At 44.6% G+C, this 23,936-nt stretch overlaps 1 protein-coding gene and 1 long non-coding RNA gene across 8 annotated transcripts in view; one reads left to right on the plus strand and one right to left on the minus strand.

The window, feature by feature from the left end:
* Positions 1-23,936, minus strand: part of diaph2 (diaphanous-related formin 2) — a 471,059-nt gene that overhangs the window by 107,270 nt on the left and 339,853 nt on the right. For all 7 annotated transcript variants that reach the window (XM_052073363.1, XM_052073392.1, XM_052073354.1 and 4 more), the window contains one exon: positions 4,892-5,056. In XM_052073363.1, coding sequence (XP_051929323.1) covers positions 4,892-5,056 — 165 coding nt within the window. The remainder of the gene's footprint in view (positions 1-4,891; positions 5,057-23,936) is intronic.
* LOC127608270 (uncharacterized) overlaps positions 1-23,936 on the plus strand; it is a 147,591-nt gene that overhangs the window by 39,568 nt on the left and 84,087 nt on the right. The window lies entirely within an intron of this gene.

The following is a 23,936-nucleotide window of genomic DNA, read 5'->3' on the forward strand; positions in this document are numbered from 1 at the left end:
CCTTGATCTGAGCCTTCAGCCGTCTTTTCCATGGTGGGTAATGTATCTCATGGTTGCTCTTATAGCCAAGAGTCTCTAGGATCACTGATGCTGAAGCGTATATCAACTCATTGGTTTCCGTGATCGTTACTGTAGGTATCGCCCTCAGTGCTGCATTCACACTTTCCATGAGACTTTCAGGTGGTACTTCACATAGTCGTTGTAATCGGTTTCTAGGTTGCCCAGCTTTCATTCTCGCCATGATCTTAGCTTTCAGGTCAGTTGCTGCCTCGCTAAGCATTTCCTTCATTGGGACTGTCCTCCCAATCTCATCATTTGCAGTCATTGGGGCTTGCCTCCCATCTATGGTCTGACCTCCTCCTCTGATCTGAAAGCCTGGGGCCCTTCACCATGGAACCTGCGTTGTACCTCATCAATCTCAAGTTGTGACAGCAGTTGCCGTTTGTGGATGTTGGAACACTGAGCTACTAGTTGTTCCGTTGTCAACCGTGACTGTGGGTTTCGAAGTAACCATTTAGCCCACATTCTCTGCATGTAACCCCTCTGACTAGGATTGCTTGAGTAGTAGCATTCCAACAGAGCCATGTTATTGAATCTCGCCCATCTCCGCTTTGTTCCAGTAGCCCATTCCAGGCGCTCTGGTTCCCCAGCACCTGACGCAGACCTTGTTTGGCCGGGCGACGTCTGAGCCGTCATTCATTTTATTGTCTCTCATCATTGTATGAGGTAGGCATTGGCGTGAAGGATCTTGCCCAAGGACCCACACTGGATGTTGTTATGTGCTAATTTTTATGCCCCAAGCGGGATTCGAACCAGTCTCCCTTATGCCAAACCGATGCCTTACCAACTGAGCTATATATCTCTGAGCCCTTGGTATTTCTCGAGTTTCTCGTGTTCCTTCTTTCTGATGTTTCCATCATTTGGGACTGCTACATCCACTACAACAGCTTTCCTTTGCCCTTTATCTATGATCACGATATCTGGTTGGTTCGCCTTTACTATCTTGTCAGTCTGGATCTGGAAGTCCCACAGGATCTTTGCTTGGTCATTCTCCACCACCTTCGGAGGTGTTTCCCATTTTGACCTTGGTGTTTCCAGTCCATACTCTGCACAGATGTTTCGGTAGACTATGCCAGCCACCTGGTTATGGCGTTCCATGTAGGCTTTCCCTGCCAGCATCTTACACCCTGCAGTTATGTGTTGGATCGTCTCAGGTGCCTCTTTGCACAACCAACACCTTGGGTCTTGTCTGGTGTGGTATATCTGGGCCTCAATGGCTCTGGTGCTCAGGGCCTGCTCCTGAGCAGCCAGGATGAGTGCCTCTGTGCTGTCCTTCAGGCCAGCCCTCTCTAGCCACTGATAGGACTTCTTGTGATCGGCCACTTCAGTTATGGTCCGGTGGTACATACCGTGTAGGTATATATATATTCCAACTGCTGGACTGATATTACTGATATTACAAACTAGAAGCCGCCTGGTCTTTCAGCAGAAAATGTGTTTATTAGCCATCTGTTTTTTACACTGTGAGCCAATATATGTTGTGTTTCTGTTGATGTGTGTGTGTGGAAAATAAGTGATATACTGGTTCACAGATTGTTAAGTTGATAAGGTATATCCAAATATATGTTGAAATATACAAACTGTGACAGTAATTGTTTTAACCTTTGAAAACGTTTTTTGGGGAATGTATTCACTTAGCCCGGTGGTTGACTGGTTCGCGCGTCGGCTTCACAGTGTAGCGCTGCAAAGTTTGATTCCAGCTCAATAAATGACTTCTTCGGGTTGAAATATGTTGTATGTGTTGTATGTATGTGTGTGTGTGCGTGCGTGTGTGCGTGCGTGCGTGCGTGCGCTGTGTGTGTGTGTGTGTGTGTGTGTGTGTGCGTGTTGGATTTATTATTTTTAGTCATCATACATACAGACATGATAAATTGATTATGCTTGCAAAGAAGAACGCTTATGCTTGCAATCATGAATTGACTATGCCTGCAATGAAGAACGCTTCTGCTTTTCATAAAGATACATTCTTTATTATGTACTCACATTTTATCCATTATATACTCACTTTTATAATCAAGAGTGTTTGGTGCACTGTGTGGAAGTTTAGGGACGCAGCCACCTCTCCGAGGACGTGGTTGGGAAGAGATAAATGTTGAGACTAAACAGTGAGCAAGGTTGGACAGTGAATGGAGCCATCAACACCAGCTGCGGCGTGATGTTTTTGTGACAATTGCACACATACGTAATTTGCACTCACATAAACACACATAGTAAAACAAGTTCAGTGTGTGTTCAACAGCCCTCACCCTTTAGGTTGGACGCACCTATGTAGTAGCTTTCCCAATAAATGAGGAGGTGAACGGGGAGATCGACGGGTTAGGTGCCGAGAACTGAAACCGAACGCTTCTCCTCGTTCCCTCCTGGTACCAGAATCTAGTCTCCTGTCTCTTCCTTTTGTTTATTCCTGAGTGTCAAATTGGACAAACCTGACAGTGTGTGAGACAGAATCATCTTCAATGAGTTTTATCATGATAATGTGTTATATTGGGAAAGAATATGCCAGCTTTTAAATGAGCGGCTCAGCACGGAATGGGGTATGAATTCAATACACGAAACATAGAAATCATCATTCTAATCTGTGCGAGATGCTCTAATGTGCTACTTTGCAAACCCACTCTGGTTCTTTTGGACTTATTTGAAAGTCACTCAATTAACAAGAAAGACTGTTCGCTCATCCCAGCCCATCTGCTGTGCTTTGATAACTCATTAACGGGAAAAATCCTCATCCCCAATGCTCCTGGTCAGGATTACGCATGCAGACCCAGCCACAGCAATTCGCTCGCCTCCTGAATATGGCAGCCACATTAAATTAACAAATTCATACTTGTGTGTGTGCGCACGCCGAAATAAATATTTCTCTGGCCGCACAGTGAAGGATGACAGGAACATGAAACAGAAGGAAAATGAAGTGAGGACTACAGTGTCAATGCTGTAAAGACTAATGTCCATAAAGAGCAATTTTGAAGGACTCTCAGACTGCATTGGCCACGTTTTATCCTAGGAGTCCATTTTTAGCATTCACAGTTTTGATATTCCCCTTTGCTGAAGAAAAACATATTCAGATTTGAAAAACATTCTGGTAGGGTGAGCCACTTGGTCGGCCGTCTGTCAATCAGGATTTGGCTCGACGATGGTACGAGATGATTTGAAAAACAGCTATGCACCAAAAAACATAAAATGTCTTTTCGGAACCCAGAAGGATGAAAGCAGAGATCAATTGCTGGGGCTTTTAGTCATTTCCATAGCAAAGCCTGAGTAAAATTGGGCAAACAGCGACTGCTCCAGGGCAGTCACCATTATGTGGCACCCCCTGATATTGTTTATGCTAAATGGCTGCAGCATGTCGCGTGCCATAACTAATTATCAGAAGAAAACACATTTTTTAGTTTTCCTTTCCCATAATAAATGATGCCCATTTTTGTCTTTGACCTACAACATTTTCACAGAAACATTTTTTTAACACTAATTTATTTTCTTGTTTTAAAATTTACACAATCAGTAATGTTTATATGACTCTGAGAGAGGGGAAGCTGATCACAGCTAGTAACTTCTTTTAACATAAATTTACATTACCTTATAAGCAACACGTTGCCCCTATTTTCAGACATTTTAGTCACACAGTATCCCCGTGGCCCGCTCACAATATCCTCCCCTTATTCATAGCAGGGAAGTTGAAATAGGTAATAAAATATTCATATGCAGCTATTTGCTTGAGAGAATAATTTATTTTCTTGGGTGGATGCCTCTTTTAGAGACCTGCAACACGGGGAGCCTTGAGGGAGCGGAGTGTTGTGTGCAGTTACACTTTGATTGTGGGGAGGGGGATTGGAGGAGGGCGGGAAGATGAAAAGTTGGTCTCAGATGGGGATCAGAGTGAAGAGAGGAGAAGGATTCAGACAAGACGACCTTGGTGTTTCTAATGGGGAGTAAATACAGCATGGGAGAATGCCTTGTGGACACCGTTGCTTCCTTCCTGACAATTTTGGGAGGCTGCCAATGGAGATCAAATATATGTTTAATCTACTCATCAACCAAGGGAGTAATTATTGTGTTTTTTGCTGTTGTTGTTGTTCTGCAATGAAGTACTATTTACCTTACGACAACAAAATATTTTCCTTCTTCACTGCCTATTATTTATGTGAATCCCAGTGTCCCGTGTTGTGCATTGAGAACACAGGTATTTGTTTTCATATTTATTATTATTACTCTCTGGTGTCACTGCTGCAATAACCTGAATTTCCTCCATTGTGGGGAGAAAAAAAGCTTACTATTTCCCTACAAAGAGTGGCCAATCGGTGTTTGGTGACTCATACAGATAGAATGGGACACTTATGGAAGAATATTAGATGCCATGCATTATGCTTAATGTCAAGTGAAAGGCAAGAACAACAAAAAGACAAAGGTGTGATGTGGAATAATTGTTCTAAAATGTGCCATTTTCAAAGAACATAGTGCTCACACTCTTATGTGCTACGGTAGATCTATTATGAGAATTACCGGTACCTTTTTTTCCCACTCCGTACTCGCTCTACTGCTTTGATTTTATGGCAACATTTGGTAAAGTTTTGGAGTGTTGTTTGGAATTTGTGAGTTTGCACATGCACACAAAGCTTGAGCAGGTATTGCCAAGTACAATTGGAAGATTATTTAGCAACTAAAGTCCCAAAAGAAGACATCAAGTCCATATGCAAGCAGCTTACAATAAGTACAATTGATTGACTAAGTAATGCCTTCTTTCAAATAGTGTTTTCATCAAACTGCATCGTGATACACCTTTGCAATGTACTCAGGAGGGGAAGGTGTCAAACTTTTTGATACATTGTTAACTCACCAAAAAGAGGATGCGGAAGTTGGACAGGTCCCCGAAGAAATCTTCCACGCTGAGGACTTGCGGGTCGAAGGCAAAATAACTACCCGTGTTCTCGTAGAGCTTCTGCATGTTCTTGTGCATGATGGACAGCTTCTCGTACTGCTCCCGTGCATGCTTGCAGAAGCCGTGAGAGGGACACGGTTAAGGAAAAAGGGGAACAATGTGGACACTCCCACACTCACTAAAATAAATGCACTGGTAAGTAAACAAAGTGAGTATGACGATAGTTGAATATTAAATGCTGTAGAAGACAAATAAATACATAATTAAATAAATAAACCATTATTTTTTTACATACATCCTCAAATCACACATGAAACACTTACCATCACAACACAGCACTTATCAGCTAACCAGTCAGCGGCTAAGCAACTAGCATGAGAAGCAAATGTCATTAGACGGCATTAGCAAAAAAGTAACACTTCTCAGTCATTTACAGAGCTGTTGGCACTCATCTGCAACAATCAAGACATTTGCGAGACAAAAGCCCTGAGACAAAACTGGAGTCGCTTCTACTCTGAATGCATCTGCTTCAGGGTAAATTCAGCTGCTCAAAGCCTCAAAATGGCTGACTAAGATGAATGCCACTGAGAGTACTGTGTGAAACCATCGTGGCATGTTTCTCACCAAAATGTTTCTTGAATTCTAAATTGCAAGATATTCCAGCATTACGGTACCATTGTATGACATCGTTCCCATCAATGTGAAGTGGCACCTGTGTCAAGGTCAAGAGACTGGGGCATATCAAAAACAGAGACACTCGAACGTCATAACAATCACCCCTCCATCATACTTTGGAGTCAATGGCAGAGCGAGCGAATAGCCGCAGCAGTGCACCATTGGAAAGGGTGTGTTGCAGTCAGCGGCACGAAACACACGGCTGCAGCAGGAGCTGATTGGAGTCATTGTTCTATTGTTTCTCCCAACAACAGCGGGGTCAGGTTGTTTTGAACCTGGCTGCTCATGCCGCACTGTGTAATTTACTGAACAGGCGCACCACTTTTCTCCCGGTGAATGGCTATTGACAGCCAACATCAGTTAAGCATTATCCCAGCAGCCACCTGACCTCGGCGAGACTCGCGCTTGGACACTTGGAAGCCTCAAAGGGAACGGCCGCGAACAGTACAGGGAAGGCTCAAAGATCATCGGTATGATCAGCAACTGCTGGAGATCTGATGAAAGGATCAGGGCAAATGTAATTATTCACTTCATGCAACCTACGGATGCAAAAGAAATGTACTTGCGATACTTGGTGTTCAAAGTAACAGCAATGTGTTAAAACACATCTGGTCTCCGTGAGCACTGGAAGGGCCAGAGCTGAGCCAAAACCTCAGAAGTGTGAAGCACAATTGCTAACAACAATGCCACCCTGCTGCGCATTCATTATTCCATTACACAAAATGGAAGATTCTGATCATCCGTGTATCCAATCCACTCTTTCTGAGATGTGCTTCGCATCTGTATTGCATGGCAACTTGACAAGTGCTACTGCAGCCCGGGACCATTGCGCTACACTTGACTGCTATTATCTTGAGCACTGTATGTCACTGATGGTGTAGTGGTGTACTTGCCTGACTTTCAAGCAGCATGTTGTTCGATTTGCACCTGGTGATGGTGTGAGTCTGAAAACACTATTTGTTGTGCACAGTGCAAGTGCGGCAAGTGCCAACTGCGTGCACCGGAGGAGCTTTTTCACTTTTGGTATTTTAATTGATAGGGGATGGTACAAAGGGGTATTTGCGACATTGTGGGAGTGAATACAGCCAGCTTGATTCGCAGCAAGTGGAAGGAGCCTCCCGCATTACCTTGAAATTCAGTGCAGTCACGGCATACACAGTCTGTGGCATTGCAGAAGCAGAAATTCATTCATTACAAGCAACTGCAAGCTGAGCTCCTCAGGTCACAGATGTTAAGTGGACACTTGGAGAACGCTTTCCACTCCGATCCTTTGTGTCCGTCTGTGTTCAGGCAGAATGTTACATCATCACATAGTAGCTGACCTTGCGTCATATGCATAGAAACATGGGTCTACGCAATATGAATTATGTTAATTATCAGCATGTGGTTTGTTGACTTTTGGCCAGAAAGGTGGAGCTGAAGTGATTTTGATCATTTATCATTTGATGAAGTAAATGCTCAGGAATTGAGTCCCATGTATTTTTAAATAACTGACGTCAATTATTCACGAATGTGCCTGTGTTATATCTGTGGACTTAAACGAGACTTGTACTGTATGTTACCTTTGTTTTCATGCATAAAAGGGGAGTGCGGGCTGGCTGGGTTAGATCTTGCGAACCACCCAAGCACAGGATGGTAAATTCCAGGTGAGTGAAAAGCACAGCTGCTTCTTCGGACATGATTTATCATCCTTGCTTCTATCAGGCACTTTTATTTCTTTCTAGGTACACTTCCCTTGAGAAAAAAAAAAAGAAAAAACAGTAATTTGTGAATTTGTGAGAACTAAACACATTTTAATCCAGTATATAACAGGAATTATTTAGTTCTATATGGGTATCATTTTTATGTATTTTATTATTAATATATGTATTATTGAGTGCCACTGACTTAGACCAGGAATGAATGGGCAACTTACAAGCTGGTGCTCGGTGCTACTCGTGGCAATATAGGACCACACAATTCCTAACCAGAGAGAAATGCTTTTTTAAATATGTCCAAAAGTATGTGCATATGTGGGAAATATGTGCTCTTGATATATTTAATTTTTGAAAATACTCCTCTCAATGCAGATATAAAAGATCTGCTATCCTAACCCAAAAATTAAGGTTTTGAAGAAAACAACAAAATAACCACAAAAAGGACTTTTTTTCCCAGTGCAATTTGCTCTCTTGCAAAAAAAAAAAAAGAAAAAAAAGACCAATCAAGGATGGTGGCACAAAACTGCAAAACAGCAAACCAACATGCATTGTACATTTTTTTTTCTACAAACATCATCTCACGCAATAATTTACATTATTGCATCATTCTAAATCCACCCAAAGTTATTAGGCCTGTTCATACTGTAGATAGAGCAGTAATAGACCTGGTGTAGGTACAACTGAGCTATGTCTGCCATCTAGTGGTTAATGGTGACATTACAACTTGACTACCCCTGCACAATTGCACATCACCCGCAGATTCACATATTTTCTTTCAGCATTTTAAAATATTTTGGGTATTAACTTTTTTTTCCATTCCAATTGTCTTCCCCAATTTCCCCATTTTTGTGGAAACATATACAGTAAATATTCCCATTCCCGGAATTCTATGGAAAGGAATATCCTTCACCTGGAATAAAAACCTATGCATTAACATTTTGACTACGATATTACGTGTTACCGGAACTTGCGTAAGCGGAAATTCCATACCCGTAACCCGGATGGAGGTGTAATGCCGCAGGAGCTTAAATACACGCAACGCCCACCCGATGCGACAGAAAAGACACAACGCTGAAACAAGTTTTCACTTCGTGTTTTTCGATCCTCAGATTCTAAACGACGTGTAAGTGAGTTTTTATTGCCATGCGTTTTACTGTAATTGTGAAAGATTTAAACTTTATTCACTTACGTCCTGGAGCACTAGCTTAAAAGCAGCACCCACTCGACATGACCGAAGAAACGTGTTCGCTTCACCGTTCAACGAAGACGTGTAAGCGACTTTTTATTTGCGTGCGTTTTACTGTAATTGCAAAAGATTTGAACTTTATTCACTTACGTCGTGTAGATCATCGCATCGAAACGTAGAAGAACTCTAACGACTGGAGCGGAGCGCCAGTGAAATGCATCCGTTTGAGCGAGGCTGGACACAAAGTTAAAAAGATCCAGCAGACACTTGGAGTCGGTGTCATGATTCGGTTTAGGGACCAACAGGTGGCACTGTAGGTCTCCCCTGGCAGCTGCACACCTGTTGGTCATAGGTAATCAGCCCTTTAAAAGGACTCCCAGCCCGAACACTCAGTGTCGGGTCTTTGTTGCGTCTTGTTACTGTCATGTGTGTTGCTGTTTGCTCTTGTTTTCTGTCATGTTTAGTTCGTTATGTTTTAGCTTTAGCCATGGTTTTTGTTTGATACTTTGGACTTTGTGTGTTTTGAATTTAGTGTTCTTTGTTTTAAATACAATTCTTCAAATCCACCCTGTTCCTCCCTCCTGCCCGCTTTTTGGGGTCCACCACCACCATGCAACATGACGGTCGGAAAGACGCAAATCTACGAAACTTTAAAAAACAAGGCATCGATTGAACTCCTGATAAAAAGCCACCATCCAACAAGGAAGCAATGCAAATGGCAACAAAAATCCTTCAGTATGCACAAGAATTACCAGACATCTGTGATCAACGGGACAGTTACTTGCAACTAGCAAGAAAACTCTTTGACACGCAGGCAAACATTGTCATAAACCAAAGAATGCATCCGACAAAACAATCCAAAATACACATTTTTACCCAAGACAGAAAAATACTGTATGTATTTAATGTTGTGATTTTTTTTGGAATAATAATAATAATAATAATACATTTGATTTATAAGAGCCTGTCAAGACGCCCACGGACACTTTACAATAACAAAAAACACTAAACAATACAGGTTTAGCAGTGGGCAGCCAAAACGCGGCAGCGTTCACTCAATCCGAATGTCAGAAAGAAACCACAAGGGAGGGAGAGGGGGAGAAAAAAAACCCACGCTCGAATTACCCTCATTTTGAGGATAATTTGAGTGAGGCAAAAAACTCCTGCACAAGCATATGACAGTTACAACGGGTCACAAGACATAAACATACACCTGAATTGCAGTTTTTGTTATATAAACGGTTTTGGACAGTATATTTTTGTATTTTATTGATTGTATTGTTACACATGCATTTTGTCAACATACTTGCTGTCACGTCGCGTGTCCGCCAGCAGGTGGCGGGTTTTCTCCTCCGCCATCGGCACACCTGCCCGTAATTTCGGGCTGATTACCCCCCTTTATTTAGAGACTCCGGCAGTCATCTCACTGCCGGAGAATTCCACGCCGTGCCATATTGCTCTCGCGCTCGATTTCGCTATTTGTCGTTCGACCTGTTGCCTTTTTGCCTTACGGCCGATTACTCTTGTTATTCGCGTTTCGCTTCTAGATTTTGTATTCATTGTATTTCCGCCAATTCAGGCCCCCCTCGCGTCATCTTGTTTTCCGCGAGCGTTTTCAGTTGTAGTTTCCTTCTTTGTTATTCCTGGTCCTTATTTGACCAGCGTTTTGTGTTACCGTTTTTTCCCTGTCGGGCTCTTTCTGTTTTTGTCATTAAAGACACTCTTTTTTTTGACAAGATTCTTTCGTTGTCTGTTTTTCCGGGGATCCAACCCTTTAGTTCCTTGTTCTGCTCGGAGCGATCGTAATCGCTTCGGGCAGAACGTGACAGAATTCTCCGGCCACCATGGATCCCGCAGACTTCGAAAAAATTTTGTCCGCTCTTTCCCGACAAGAGCAACAGATGAGTCAGCAGGGCCAAGCCATTAAGGAACTCCGCGGCACGGTCTCCATGCTGGCTCATCGGTACTATGATTTAGAACCTCGGTTGGTCCGGGTGGAGGAGCGGGGACCATCTCCCCCCGGGGTTCGTTCTATCATTCCTGAAGCGCCCTCCTCATATCCCATTATGACGAGGGAGCCATCGCTTCCACACCCCCCTCGCTACGGGGGCGAGCACGGGCAGTGTGGACACTTCCTCCACCAGTGCTCTCTCATATTTGACCAACAGCCGTCTGCCTATGCTAATGACGCCGCCAAGGTGGCATTTGTCATGAGTCTGTTGACAGGTCCGGCGGCGTCGTGGGCGATTGCGACCAGTGACGCTAAGCCGAATCTCCGTACTTCGTTCCCCGATTTCGTGGCAGCGTTCCGCCGGGTGTTCCACCATCCCGTGCGGGGCAGAGAGGCAGAGGGCCGGTTACTCGCCCTCCACCAGGGAGAGCGATCGGTAGCAGACTACTCCATCGAGTTCCGGATCCTGGCCGCCCAGAGTGGATATGGTGATCGGGCGTTGTGTGGTCTGTTTCGCCGCGGACTAAACCCTCAACTCAAAGACGAGCTGGCGACCCGCGACCACAGCACCGACCTGGAGGAGTTAATCGACCTCTCCCTCCTCTTGGACAACCGCCTGAGGGAGCGAAGCCGGGAGCGTGGAGGTGATCGGTCCCAGTTCCGACGAACACCCACGGAGGAACAGATGCAGCTGGGAGGCAAGGACGTTGGTGCGGAGGAAAGAAAGCGTCGTTTCAGCGATCGAGCGACGACTGACGGCGTTCCACCATCTCCTCACGCCGCAACCAGCCATCCGGGGTCGTCACCCCCTGCCCACCATGAGTACTGTGAGTCACGACCTCGCGCGCCCCCCTTCGAGTCTAGGCGAGTCGACTCGCGGCCTGGACACCCCAACAGACTTGAGCTCGAGGGGGAGATATTTGGGGGGTCCCGGTCGTGACGGGTTCGGGCTCTGGTAGACTCGGGGGCAGATGACAGTATAATGGACACCGATCTCGCATCCGAGCTGGGTTGTCCCGTGGAGAAGTTGATAGATAGGAAGCGGGTTTGTGATCTTGATGGGCGCCTCCTGGCGGTAGTTACGCATAGGACGGAGCCGTTGAAACTTCTACTGTCCGGCAACCATGTCGAACATCGCCGTTTTTACTTGATGCGGTCTCGCAACGCCCCGATCGTTCTCGGATTACCCTGGCTTAAGACACACAATCCCGTGATTTCCTGGGCGCGCCCAGCGATAGACAGCTGGATCCAGTATTGTTACCAGCACTGTCTACAATCGGCCGTCGGGAAGCATGAACGTGTCACACCCCCCGAGGAGATCTGCCTTGACGGAGTGCCGGATTGCTATCGGGATCTTAAGGAGGTGTTCAGCGAGGATCGTGCCCGCTCTTTGCCTCCACACCGCCCCTACGATTGCGCTATAGACCTGCAGGCGGGGGCTCCATTGCCGACCTCGCGGCTGTATCAGGTGTCCCAACCCGAGCGCGAGGCATTGACGGAGTACATCAACAGCTCGCTCGCTGCAGGTCTTATTAGACCATCGCGTTCACCGTTAGGGGCGGGTTTTTTCTTCGTAGGGAAAAAAGACAAGACCCTGCGACCCTGCGTAGACTATCGGGGATTAAACGAGATTACTATTAAGAATAGATACCCGCTACCCTTGCTGGACTCCGCCTTCGCCCCATTACAGTCAGCCACCATTTTCTCAAAATTAGACTTACGCAGCGCTTACCACTTGGTTCGCATCCGGGAGGGTGACGAGTGGAAGACGGCTTTTAAGACCCCTCTGGGTCATTTTGAATACTTGGTTATGCCTTTTGGGCTGACCAACGCTCCTGCCGTTCTCCAAAACCTAATCAATGACGTGTTAAGGGACATGATTAACATCTTTTGTTTCGTTTATCTTGACGATATTTTAATTTTTTCCCGGTCATTACACGAGCACCAGCAACACGTTAGGCTGGTGCTACAACGTCTACTGGAGAACCGGCTCTTCGTCAAGGCAGAAAAGTGTGAATTCCATGTCCCCGTCATCTCCTTCCTAGGGTTCATTATTGAACAGGGCAGGTTAAGGGCGGACCCCATTAAGACGCGTGCAGTCACTAACTGGCCGGTTCCTACCAATCGCAAGGAACTGCAGCGCTTTCTGGGGTTCGCCAACTTCTACCGACGCTTCATCCGCGGTTACAGTCAGAAGGCGCTCCCCTTAACCCGCCTTACGTCCATTAAAACCCCATTTAAGTGGGATCCGACCGCGGATGCGGCGTTCGCAAACCTGAAGGCGGCGTTCACCAGTCCCCCCGTACTACAGCACCCTGATCCTGATCTCCCCTTTATCGTGGAGGTGGACGCCTCGGATTCGGGGGTGGGGGCTGTGCTGTCCCAGCGCTCTCCGGTCGACCAGAAGCTGCACCCCTGCGCCTTCTTCTCCCGTCGACTCAGTGCCGCCGAGTCCAATTACGACGTGGGCAACCGTGAACTGTTGGCAGTTGTGACCGCCTTGCAGGAGTGGCGGCACTGGCTCGAGGGGGCAAAGGAACCTTTTACGGTCTACACAGATCATAAGAACCTCGCCTACCTCCGCTCCGCCAAAAGACTAAACGCCCGTCAGGCCCGGTGGGCCCTCTTCCTCACCAGGTTCGACTTTATCCTCACCTACTCTCCCGGGTCTAAGAACACTAAGCCCGACGCCCTTTCCCGTCTCCACGAGCCTGCGGGGAGGGATCGATCCCCGGAGACCATCCTCCCGACCCGGTGCATCGTGGGGGCCGTCCAGTGGGAGGTTGAGCAGCGGATCCAGGCAGCCCTGGAGGGGGTTCAGGTGCCGACGGAGTGCCCAGCAGGGAGGCTATTCGTACCTCCTTCCCTACGATCTGAAGTTCTGCAGTGGGGACATGGGTCCAAGGTGGCGTGTCATCCCGGGGTGAACCGGACTGTGCAACTCGTCGCCCAGCGTTTCTGGTGGCCGTAGCTCCGCAGCGACGTGACGGAGTTCATCAAGGCCTGCACCTCCTGCGCCTGCGGCAAGTCGTCCCATCAACCTCCGGCGGGACTGCTCCAGCCGTTGCCCATTCCTCCTCGCCCGTGGTCCCACATCGCCCTGGACTTCGTCACGGGTCTCCCGCCTTCCCGGGGTCGAACTGTCGTGCTCACGATCGTGGACCGCTTCTCCAAGGCGGCTCATTTTGTGCCTTTGTCCAGGTTGCCGTCGGCGCTGGAGACCGCCGACCTCCTCGTCGAACACGTCTTCCGTCTCCACGGCATTCCACTGGACATTGTCTCGGACCGGGGGCCCCAGTTCGTATCCCGCGTCTGGAAGCGGTTCTGCCGGTCCCTCGGGGCCACGGCCAGTCTGACCTCGGGGTACCACCCCCAGTCCAATGGACAAGCCGAGCGTGCCAACCAGGATCTGGGGGCGGCCCTCCGCTGTGTGTGCCTTCACCGTCCCTCATCCTGGGTCGACCACTTACCCTGGGTGGAGTACGCGCACAACACCCTCGTCTCTTCTGCCACTGGTAGGTCCCCCTTCATGGCCGCCTACGGGTACCAGCCGCCGCTGTTCCCGTCCCAGGAGGGGCAGGTGGAGGTCCCCTCTGTGCAGCACCACCTCAAGCGGGCCCATCGCGTGTGGAAGGAGGCCCGGGCTGCGTTGTCCCGCACGGCGACCAGGAACCAGCGGATCGCGGATCGTCGCCGGCGACCGGCTCCTTCATACGTGGTGGGACAGAAGGTGTGGCTGGCAACGAGGGATCTTCGCCTGGCCGGCACGTCTGCGAAACTGGGACCCCGATTTACTGGACCATTCGAGGTCGAGGCCGTCATCAGTCCAGCTGCAGTCAGGCTCCGGCTGCCACCCACCATGAAGGTTCACCCCGTCTTCCACGTCTCCCTACTCAAACCCGTGTCTTCCAGTGACTTGGCTCCTCCTCCCACGCCGCCGCCCCCTCCGCGGGTCGTCGACGGTGACCCGGTGTACACGGTTCGTGCCATCCTGGACTCTCGGCGCAGGGGAAAGGGGTTCCAGTATCTGGTCGACTGGGAGGGCTACGGGCCTGAGGAGCGGCAGTGGGTGCCTCGCTCCTGGATCCTTGATCCGTCCCTTTTGCGCGACTTCCACACTGCACATCCATCCAAACCGGGTAGTCCGCCGGGAGGCGTCCATTGAGGGGGGGGTACTGTCACGTCGCGTGTCCGCCAGCAGGTGGCGGGTTTTCTCCTCCGCCATCGGCACACCTGCCCGTAATTTCGGGCTGATTACCCCCCTTTATTTAGAGACTCCGGCAGTCATCTCACTGCCGGAGAATTCCACGCCGTGCCATATTGCTCTCGCGCTCGATTTCGCTATTTGTCGTTCGACCTGTTGCCTTTTTGCCTTACGGCCGATTACTCTTGTTATTCGCGTTTCGCTTCTAGATTTTGTATTCATTGTATTTCCGCCAATTCAGGCCCCCCTCGCGTCGTCTTGTTTTCCGCGAGCGTTTTCAGTTGTAGTTTCCTTCTTTGTTATTCCTGGTCCTTATTTGACCAGCGTTTTGTGTTACCGTTTTTTCCCTGTCGGGCTCTTTCTGTTTTTGTCATTAAAGACACTCTTTTTTTTGACAAGATTCTTTCGTTGTCTGTTTTTCCGGGGATCCAACCCTTTAGTTCCTTGTTCTGCTCGGAGCGATCGTAATCGCTTCGGGCAGAACGTGACATTTGCAGGTTCATAAAGGACATGTACCATGCTCATTTCCCAGATGAGGAATTTCTTTTATCAGGACAAATTGGACAGCGCAAACACGAGTCCGTACTAGAGAATATTTTCTGTAATAAAACCTTAGCAGTGTTATTGGAAGAATTATGGGGGATTTGTAAAAAAATAAATAAATCAATGTTTGTATATTTATTCATTTACTTTCAGCAAGGGCCACTAAGAGTGTGAGCCGCCAGTTGCGAATCCCTGACTAAGGCTACGTGTTCAGGTCACAAACACATCATCAATAAAATAAGATAAGAACACATTTATTAGTCTCGCAATGGGGAAATTCCCGATTCACAGCAGCAAAGTTATGAAAGGAAGAAGTAGAGCAACAAAATATAGGAGCTGCTGGAAAGGCAGCCACTCACGCGGCCCCATTTTGAAGTCAAAATAACAAAATTAACACAACACAACATATAGGACACAGACAGTCGTGCAATCTTCATCACTTTTCTGCATACACTTTGTTGTCTGAAGCAGTTATAGATGAAAGAGGAGAGGATCAAAGTGTCCTTTCACCCGTGGATCAGAGACATCATGCTGAAAATGTGAATACGTCTGCTACAAGCTTTGAAAGCAAACACGAAGCTGTAGCATCCATTGACGAAAAAGAGATTGGCTCACATCTCCTGTCCCATGTACATCCACTTCAATTCCAAGCCGCGACTCCCAATTCCACATCCTCATCGGCGCTCCGCGCTAACGCTCCTTTCTTCTCAAGCCTTACGCTCCTCAAGCCTTACATCCATCCAGCCGCAGACCGTTCAACAGCACCAATCTCTCCGCTGAAAAAGTGGGGCTGTGAAAAATACTGCCCATAACAGGCGCAAGACACAAGCGCCCCGGACTGTCCAGCAACGCCAGTCAAATGGTGCCGACATTCCTCCCAGGCAAAAACAGTGCCGGTATACACATGCTGCAGAGAAGGCGCGCCCACCAAGCACACAGTTTCCTCCTTGATGAATGTGGTGGCCAGAAAATGCTGAAAAAGTACACATCAGGTCCACACGACATAACAACAAACACAACGTGACAAAACAAACCAAAAAACAATAAAAAAAGGAAGGCTCATGAGAGCACTTGTTGACAGCTGCCTACTCGGGCGCCATCTTGACTTCAATAGAAGCAGTGCTTCATATTTTGCTGTTTATGGCCTCTAACTCTTTGTGTTTCTTCTAGTTCTCAGAATGTTGACTCCATATTCCAGCCTCACACCATCCACACACATCCGTACACGGTGGTACATTATTCGTCCCGTGGGGGTCCAAGTGGACTGAGCTTCTTGCATTTCCACACCAAAGATATCATTGTCTCACACACACACACACACACACACACACACATACGTGTTTTGGTGCATTTTCAGGACGTCCGTTTGTTCACCCGACATATGGGTACATGCCTTTCCCGTGGTCCTACAGGCTCCAAAAAAATATGGTAACCATGAAAAAAAATCAGGAAGACAGCCATCTACTCAGATTTTGGCTAGGACGTAATTTTTTTTTGATTTATGACAAAACTACTACATATGAGGACATTGACAGGTTTTTGTGTATTATGGAGACAGTCACCTCAAACACACTACCATTTCATGTTTTTGTGAATTTTGAGCCCCCTGGATACACATCATTTTCAAGTATATATGACTTATGAAGACCAGCTAAGAGTAAAGTGTGCATTTTTAAATTGACTCATGTTACATACCAACAGTATATGTTAGGCACATGTGTCCAATTGTCCTGCTCGGGCATGGGGAGAACTCTACAAAGGAAGGATGCCCAGATTCAAACATTCAAATATCAATTGCTGAACTGTGAGGCGAATGTGCCAAACAGTCGTTATACCCGTCATCCCTCAAATATTCACATTAATAATACAAGATAGTAAAATAAGCTGTGAAGAAGAAGAGACGGTTAAATATGTGGTCAGTCCACTTTCTTATTTTTTAATTGCTGACAATATGAAATTATGAACACAGAAAACATGCCACCTCCTCTCCATGACACAAAGCACTGCAATAGATGAGGGTTGTTTGAACTGAAGAAGATTATGTCAAAATGTGAATACTGCGATGAAGAATTTTTAATGAATCTGGCCATATATTGTGCCATGTGTGTAGCAACTTCTTTAGCTACCGTTAGACAAAAGCAACTTTTCAAAAAGTATTGACATTCTTGAAATAGGATGAATTCAAATGTTTTAGGGTTTTTCCGAAATATCACCTCAAACCTAATAAGCCTATCTTTTGTGAGAAGTTTGTATATCGTACGTACGTTTATATACAGCAGGAGTGTCCAAGGTCGGTCCTCAAGGGCCGCTGTCTTTTTGTTTTCCAGCTCTCCCAGGATGTTCTAATGCTGCATCAGAGCTGACTGATGAACTGATCATCTGAAACAGGTGTGATGCAGCCGGGAGAGCTGGAAAACAGGCACGACAGTGGCCCTCCAGGCCCAGATCGGGACATGCCTGATATACAGTATAATTTACATGTTCATACATCTTCAAGGATTTTCCAAATTGCTCTTGAAGATCATGAAACAACAAACGTGAAACACAGTATCCAACAACAAATATGAAATCCATAATTGACCATCCCACCCTAAATGCACCATTGCTATTGCTTTAGTTAACTTGAACTGAAATGTACCCAGACGTGCTCGCATTTCAATGGACTAGCCATTCATTTCCCTTTTTAATGCAGTTATATCCTGTTGTGGATGTAGTTTTTGATGGACACCCAGCCTCTGTCGTTCAGAGCTGCTGGCTCTGCGTGGAGACAGGACTCACAGCTCGTTTTACCTGAAACTTTATGGCTTGTTATGAAATCAAACATGTCGCTCAACAGCCTTCACTTCATAAACTGTCCACGTGCGTCTCTTATTCCCACCTGTAAAAGAAGGCATTATTTATTAAAAATGGAAAAATAAAATAATCAAAATAAGATATTCCAGGAAATAATGAGAATTTTGAAAATTTGAGAATTTTGAGAATTTATCTCTCATTCCATTCATGGTCTCCAGAGGGTTCAGTCAGGTCACTTGGTGTCTGGAACATAACATTACGGTGTCAAAATATTCAGCATTCTTCATTCTGACCAGTTAAGAAATGAATAAACATTAATTATCATTGAACATTGCTCACGGGAGAGTTTGGGATGAATATACCACACTATAGAAAGTTAACACTGTTCAGTTCTGTGGAACAGCAATATGGGGACATTCGAACACAGGCTCTCCAGAGTTAGGTTAAGACAAAAGTCATGTCACCTGAAACACACTCAGGTTTTTCAGGTCTGAAGAAATATGAGGACATGACGACTGAAATCATGGAGAGTCCATGTTTCTGATTTATAACTTCTCCTGTGTTTGTCAAAGAAAGCTGAAAACTCAAACCTAGTATATAATGATAAGATGTAGTAACCTGTTGTAAGGAAGAAGTGGATCTTCCACTCCTTTCTTGATCTTCAAAAGGTTTCATCAGGATCGGAACACTTGGTGTCTGCAACATAGCAACAGTGCAGTGTCAGAAATATTCAAATTTATTCATCCTGATTAGTTAATAAATGAATAAACATTGTTATTCATTGAACATCGCTCACAGGAGGATTTGGGATTAATATAAGACACTATAGAAAGTTAACACTGTTCAGCTCTGTGTAACAGCAATATGGGGACATTCGAACACAGGCTCTCCAGAATTAAGTCCAGACAAAAATCATATCACCTGAAACACACTCCGGTTTTTCAGGTCTAAAGAAATATGAGGACATGACGACTGAAATCATGGAGAGTCCATGTTTCTGATTTATAACTTCTTCTGTGTTTGTCAAAGAAAGCTGAAAACTCAAACCTAGTATATCATGATAAGAAGTAGTAACCTGTTGTAAGAATGAAGTGGATCTCTCACTCCATTCATGGTCTCCAGAGGGTTCAGTCAGGTCACTTGGTGTCTGCAACATAACATCACGGTGTCAAAATATTCAGCATTCTTCATTCTGACCAGTTAAGAAATGAATAAATATTAATTATCATTGAACATTGCTCACGGGAGAGTTTGGGATGAATATACCACACTATAGAAAGTTAACACTGTTCAGTTCTGTGGAACAGCAATATGGGGACATTCGAACACAGGCTCTCCAGAGTTAGCTTAAGACAAAAGTCATGTCACCTGAAACACACTCAGGTTTTTCAGGTCTGAAGAAATATGAGGACATGACGACTGAAATCATGGAGAGTCTATGTTTCTGACTTATAACTTCTCCTGTGTTTGTCAAAGAAAGCTGAAAACTCAAACCTAGTATATCATGATAAGAAGTAGTAACCTGTTGTAAGAATGAAGTGGATCTCTCACTCCATTCATGGTCTCCAGAGGGTTCAGTCAGGTCACTTGGTGTCTGCAACATAACATCACGGTGTCAAAATATTCAGCATTCTTCATTCTGACCAGTTAAGAAATGAATAAATATTAATTATCATTGAACATTGCTCACGGGAGAGTTTGGGATGAATATACCACACTATAGAAAGTTAACACTGTTCAGTTCTGTGGAACAGCAATATGGGGACATTCGAACACAGGCTCTCCAGAGTTAGGTTAAGACAAAAGTCATGTCACCTGAAACACACTCAGGTTTTTCAGGTCTGAAGAAATATGAGGACATGACGACTGAAATTATGGAGAGTCTATGTTTCTGACGTATAACTTCTCCTGTGTTTGTCAAAGAAAGCTGAAAACTCAAACCTAGTATATCATGATAAGAAGTAGTAACCTGTTGTAAGAATGAAGTGGATCTCTCACTCCATTCATGGTCTCCAGAGGGTTCAGTCAGGTCACTTGGTGTTTGCAACATAACATTACGGTGTCAACATATTCAGCATTCTTCATTCTGACCAGTTAAGAAATGAATAAATATTAATTATCATTGAACATTGCTCACGGGAGAGTTTGGGATGAATATACCACACTATAGAAAGTTAACACTGTTCAGTTCTGTGGAACAGCAATATGGGGACATTCGAACACAGGCTCTCCAGAGTTAGCTTAAGACAAAAGTCATGTCACCTGAAACACACTCAGGTTTTTCAGGTCTGAAGAAATATGAGGACATGACGACTGAAATCATGGAGAGTCTATGTTTCTGACTTATAACTTCTCCTCTGTTTGTCAAAGAAAGCTGAAAACTCAAACCTAGTATATCATGATAAGAAGTAGTAACCTGTTGTAAGGATGAAGTGGATCTCTCACTCCATTCTTGGTTTCCAGAGGGTTCAGTCAGGTACCTGTCACTTGATGTCTGCAACATAACAACATTACGGTGTCAAAAGTTTCAGCATTCATCATTCTGACCAGTTAAGAAATGAATAAACATTATTTCTCATTGAACATTGCTCACAGGAGAGTTTGGGAATAATGTACAACACTATAGTAAGTTAACACTGTTCAGCTCTGAGTAACAGCAATATGGGGACATTCGAACACAGGCTCTCCAGAGTTAGGTTAAGACAAAAGTCATGACACCTGAAACACACTCAGGTTTTTCAGGTCTAAAGAAATATGAGGACATGACGACTGAAATCATGGAGAGTCCATGTTTCTGATTTATAACTTCTGCTGTGTTTGTCAAAGAAAGCTGAAAACTCAAACCTAGTATATCATGACAAGAAGTAGTAACCTGTTGTAAGGATGAAGTGTATCTATCATTCCATTCATGGTCTCCAGAGGGTTCAGTCAGGTCACTTGGTGTCTGCAAAATAACATTACGGTGTCAAAGTATTCAGCATTTTTCATTTTGACCAGTTAAGAAATGAATAAATATTAATTATCATTGAACATTGCTCACGAGAGAGTTTGGGATGAATATACCACACTATAGAAAGTTAACACTGTTCAGTTCTGTGGTACAGCAATATGGGGACATTCGAACACAGGCTCTCCAGTTAGGTTAAGACAAAAGTCATGTCACCTGAAACACACTCGGGTTTTTCAGGTCTAAAGAAATATGAGGACATGACGACTGAAATCATGGAGAGTCCATGTTTCTGATTTATAACTTCTCCTGTGTTTGTCAAAGAACATTGAAAATTCAAACCTAGTATATCATGATAAGAAGTAGTAACCTGTTGTAAGGATGAAGTGGATCTCTCACTCCATTCTTGGTTTCCAGAGGGTTCAGTCAGGTACCTGTCACTTGATGTCTGCAACATAACAACATTACGGTGTCAAAAGTTTCAGCATTCTTCATTCTGACCAGTTAAGAAATGAATACATATTAATTATCATTGAACATTGCTCACGGGAGAGTTTGGGATGAATATACCACACTATAGAAAGTTAACACTGTTCAGTTCTGTGGAACAGCAATATGGGGACATTCGAACACAGGCTCTCCAGAGTTAGGTTAAGACAAAAGTCATGACACCTGAAACACACTCAGGTTTTTCAGGTCTAAAGAAATATGAGGACATGACGACTGAAATCATGGAGAGTCCATGTTTCTGATTTATAACTTCTGCTGTGTTTGTCAAAGAAAGCTGAAAACTCAAACCTAGTATATCATGACAAGAAGTAGTAACCTGTTGTAAGGATGAAGTGTATCTATCATTCCATTCATGGTCTCCAGAGGGTTCAGTCAGGTCACTTGGTGTCTGCAACATAACATTACGGTGTCAAAATATTCAGCATTCTTCATTCTGACCATTTAAGAAATGAATAAACATTAATTATCATTGAACATTGCTCACGGGAGAGTTTGGGATGAATATACCACACTATAGAAAGTTAACACTGTTCAGTTCTGTGGAACAGCAATATGGGGACATTCGAACACAGGCTCTCCAGAGTTAGGTTAAGACAAAAGTCATGTCACCTGAAACACAATCAGGTTTTTCAGGTCTCAAGAAATATGAGGACATGACGACTGAAATCATGGAGAGTCCATGTTTCTGATTTATAACTTCTCCTGTGTTTGTCAAAGAAAGCTGAAAACTCAAACCTAGTACATCATGATAAGAAGTAGTAACCTGTTGTAAGGATGAAGTGGATCTCTCACTCCATTCTTGGTTTCCAAAGGGTTCAGTCAGGTACCTGTCACTTGATGTCTGCAACATAACAACATTACGGTGTCAAAAGTTTCAGCATTCATCATTCTGACCAGTTAAGAAATGAATAAACATTATTTCTCATTGAACATTGCTCACAGGAGAGTTTGGGAATAATGTACAACACTATAGTAAGTTAACACTGTTCAGCTCTGAGTAACAGCAATATGGGGACATTCGAACACAGGCTCTCCAGAGTTAGGTTAAGACAAAAGTCATGACACCTGAAACACACTCAGGTTTTTCAGGTCTAAAGAAATATGAGGACATGACGACTGAAATCATGGAGAGTCCATGTTTCTGATTTATAACTTCTGCTGTGTTTGTCAAAGAAAGCTGAAAACTCAAACCTAGTATATCATGACAAGAAGTAGTAACCTGTTGTAAGGATGAAGTGTATCTATCATTCCATTCATGGTCTCCAGAGGGTTCAGTCAGGTCACTTGGTGTCTGCAAAATAACATTACGGTGTCAAAGTATTCAGCATTTTTCATTTTGACCAGTTAAGAAATGAATAAATATTAATTATCATTGAACATTGCTCACGAGAGAGTTTGGGATGAATATACCACACTATAGAAAGTTAACACTGTTCAGTTCTGTGGTACAGCAATATGGGGACATTCGAACACAGGCTCTCCAGAGTTAGGTTAAGACAAAAGTCATGTCACCTGAAACACACTCAGGTTTTTCAGGTCTGAAGAAATATGAGGACATGACGACTGAAATCATGGAGAGTCTATGTTTCTGACTTATAACTTCTCCTGTGTTTGTCAAAGAAAGCTGAAAACTCAAACCTAGTATATCATGATAAGAAGTAGTAACCTGTTGTAAGAATGAAGTGGATCTCTCACTCCATTCATGGTCTCCAGAGGGTTCAGTCAGGTCACTTGGTGTCTCCAACATAACATTACGGTGTCAAAATATTCAGCATTCTTCATTCTGACCAGTTAAGAAATGAATAAATATTAATTATCATTGAACATTGCTCACGGGAGAGTTTGGGATGAATATACCACACTATAGAAAGTTAACACTGTTCAGTTCTGTGGAACAGCAATATGGGGACATTCGAACACAGGCTCTCCAGAGTTAGGTTAAGACAAAAGTCATGTCACCTGAAACACAATCAGGTTTTTCAGGTCTCAAGAAATATGAGGACATGACGACTGAAATCATGGAGAGTCCATGTTTCTGATTTATAACTTCTCCTGTGTTTGTCAAAGAAAGCTGAAAACTCAAACCTAGTACATCATGATAAGAAGCAGTAACCTGTTGTAAGGATGAAGTGGATCTCTCACTCCATTCTTGGTTTCCAGAGGGTTCAGTCAGGTACCTGTCACTTGATGTCTGCAACATAACAACATTACGGTGTCAAAAGTTTCAGCATTCATCATTCTGACCAGTTAAGAAATGAATAAACATTATTTCTCATTGAACATTGCTCACAGGAGAGTTTGGGAATAATGTACAACACTATAGTAAGTTAACACTGTTCAGCTCTGAGTAACAGCAATATGGGGACATTCGAACACAGGCTCTCCAGAGTTAGGTTAAGACAAAAGTCATGACACCTGAAACACACTCAGGTTTTTCAGGTCTAAAGAAATATGAGGACATGACGACTGAAATCATGGAGAGTCCATGTTTCTGATT

The sequence above is a fragment of the Hippocampus zosterae genome, chromosome 1, assembly GCF_025434085.1.
Source record: "Hippocampus zosterae strain Florida chromosome 1, ASM2543408v3, whole genome shotgun sequence".
Classification (NCBI taxonomy): domain Eukaryota; kingdom Metazoa; phylum Chordata; class Actinopteri; order Syngnathiformes; family Syngnathidae; genus Hippocampus; species Hippocampus zosterae.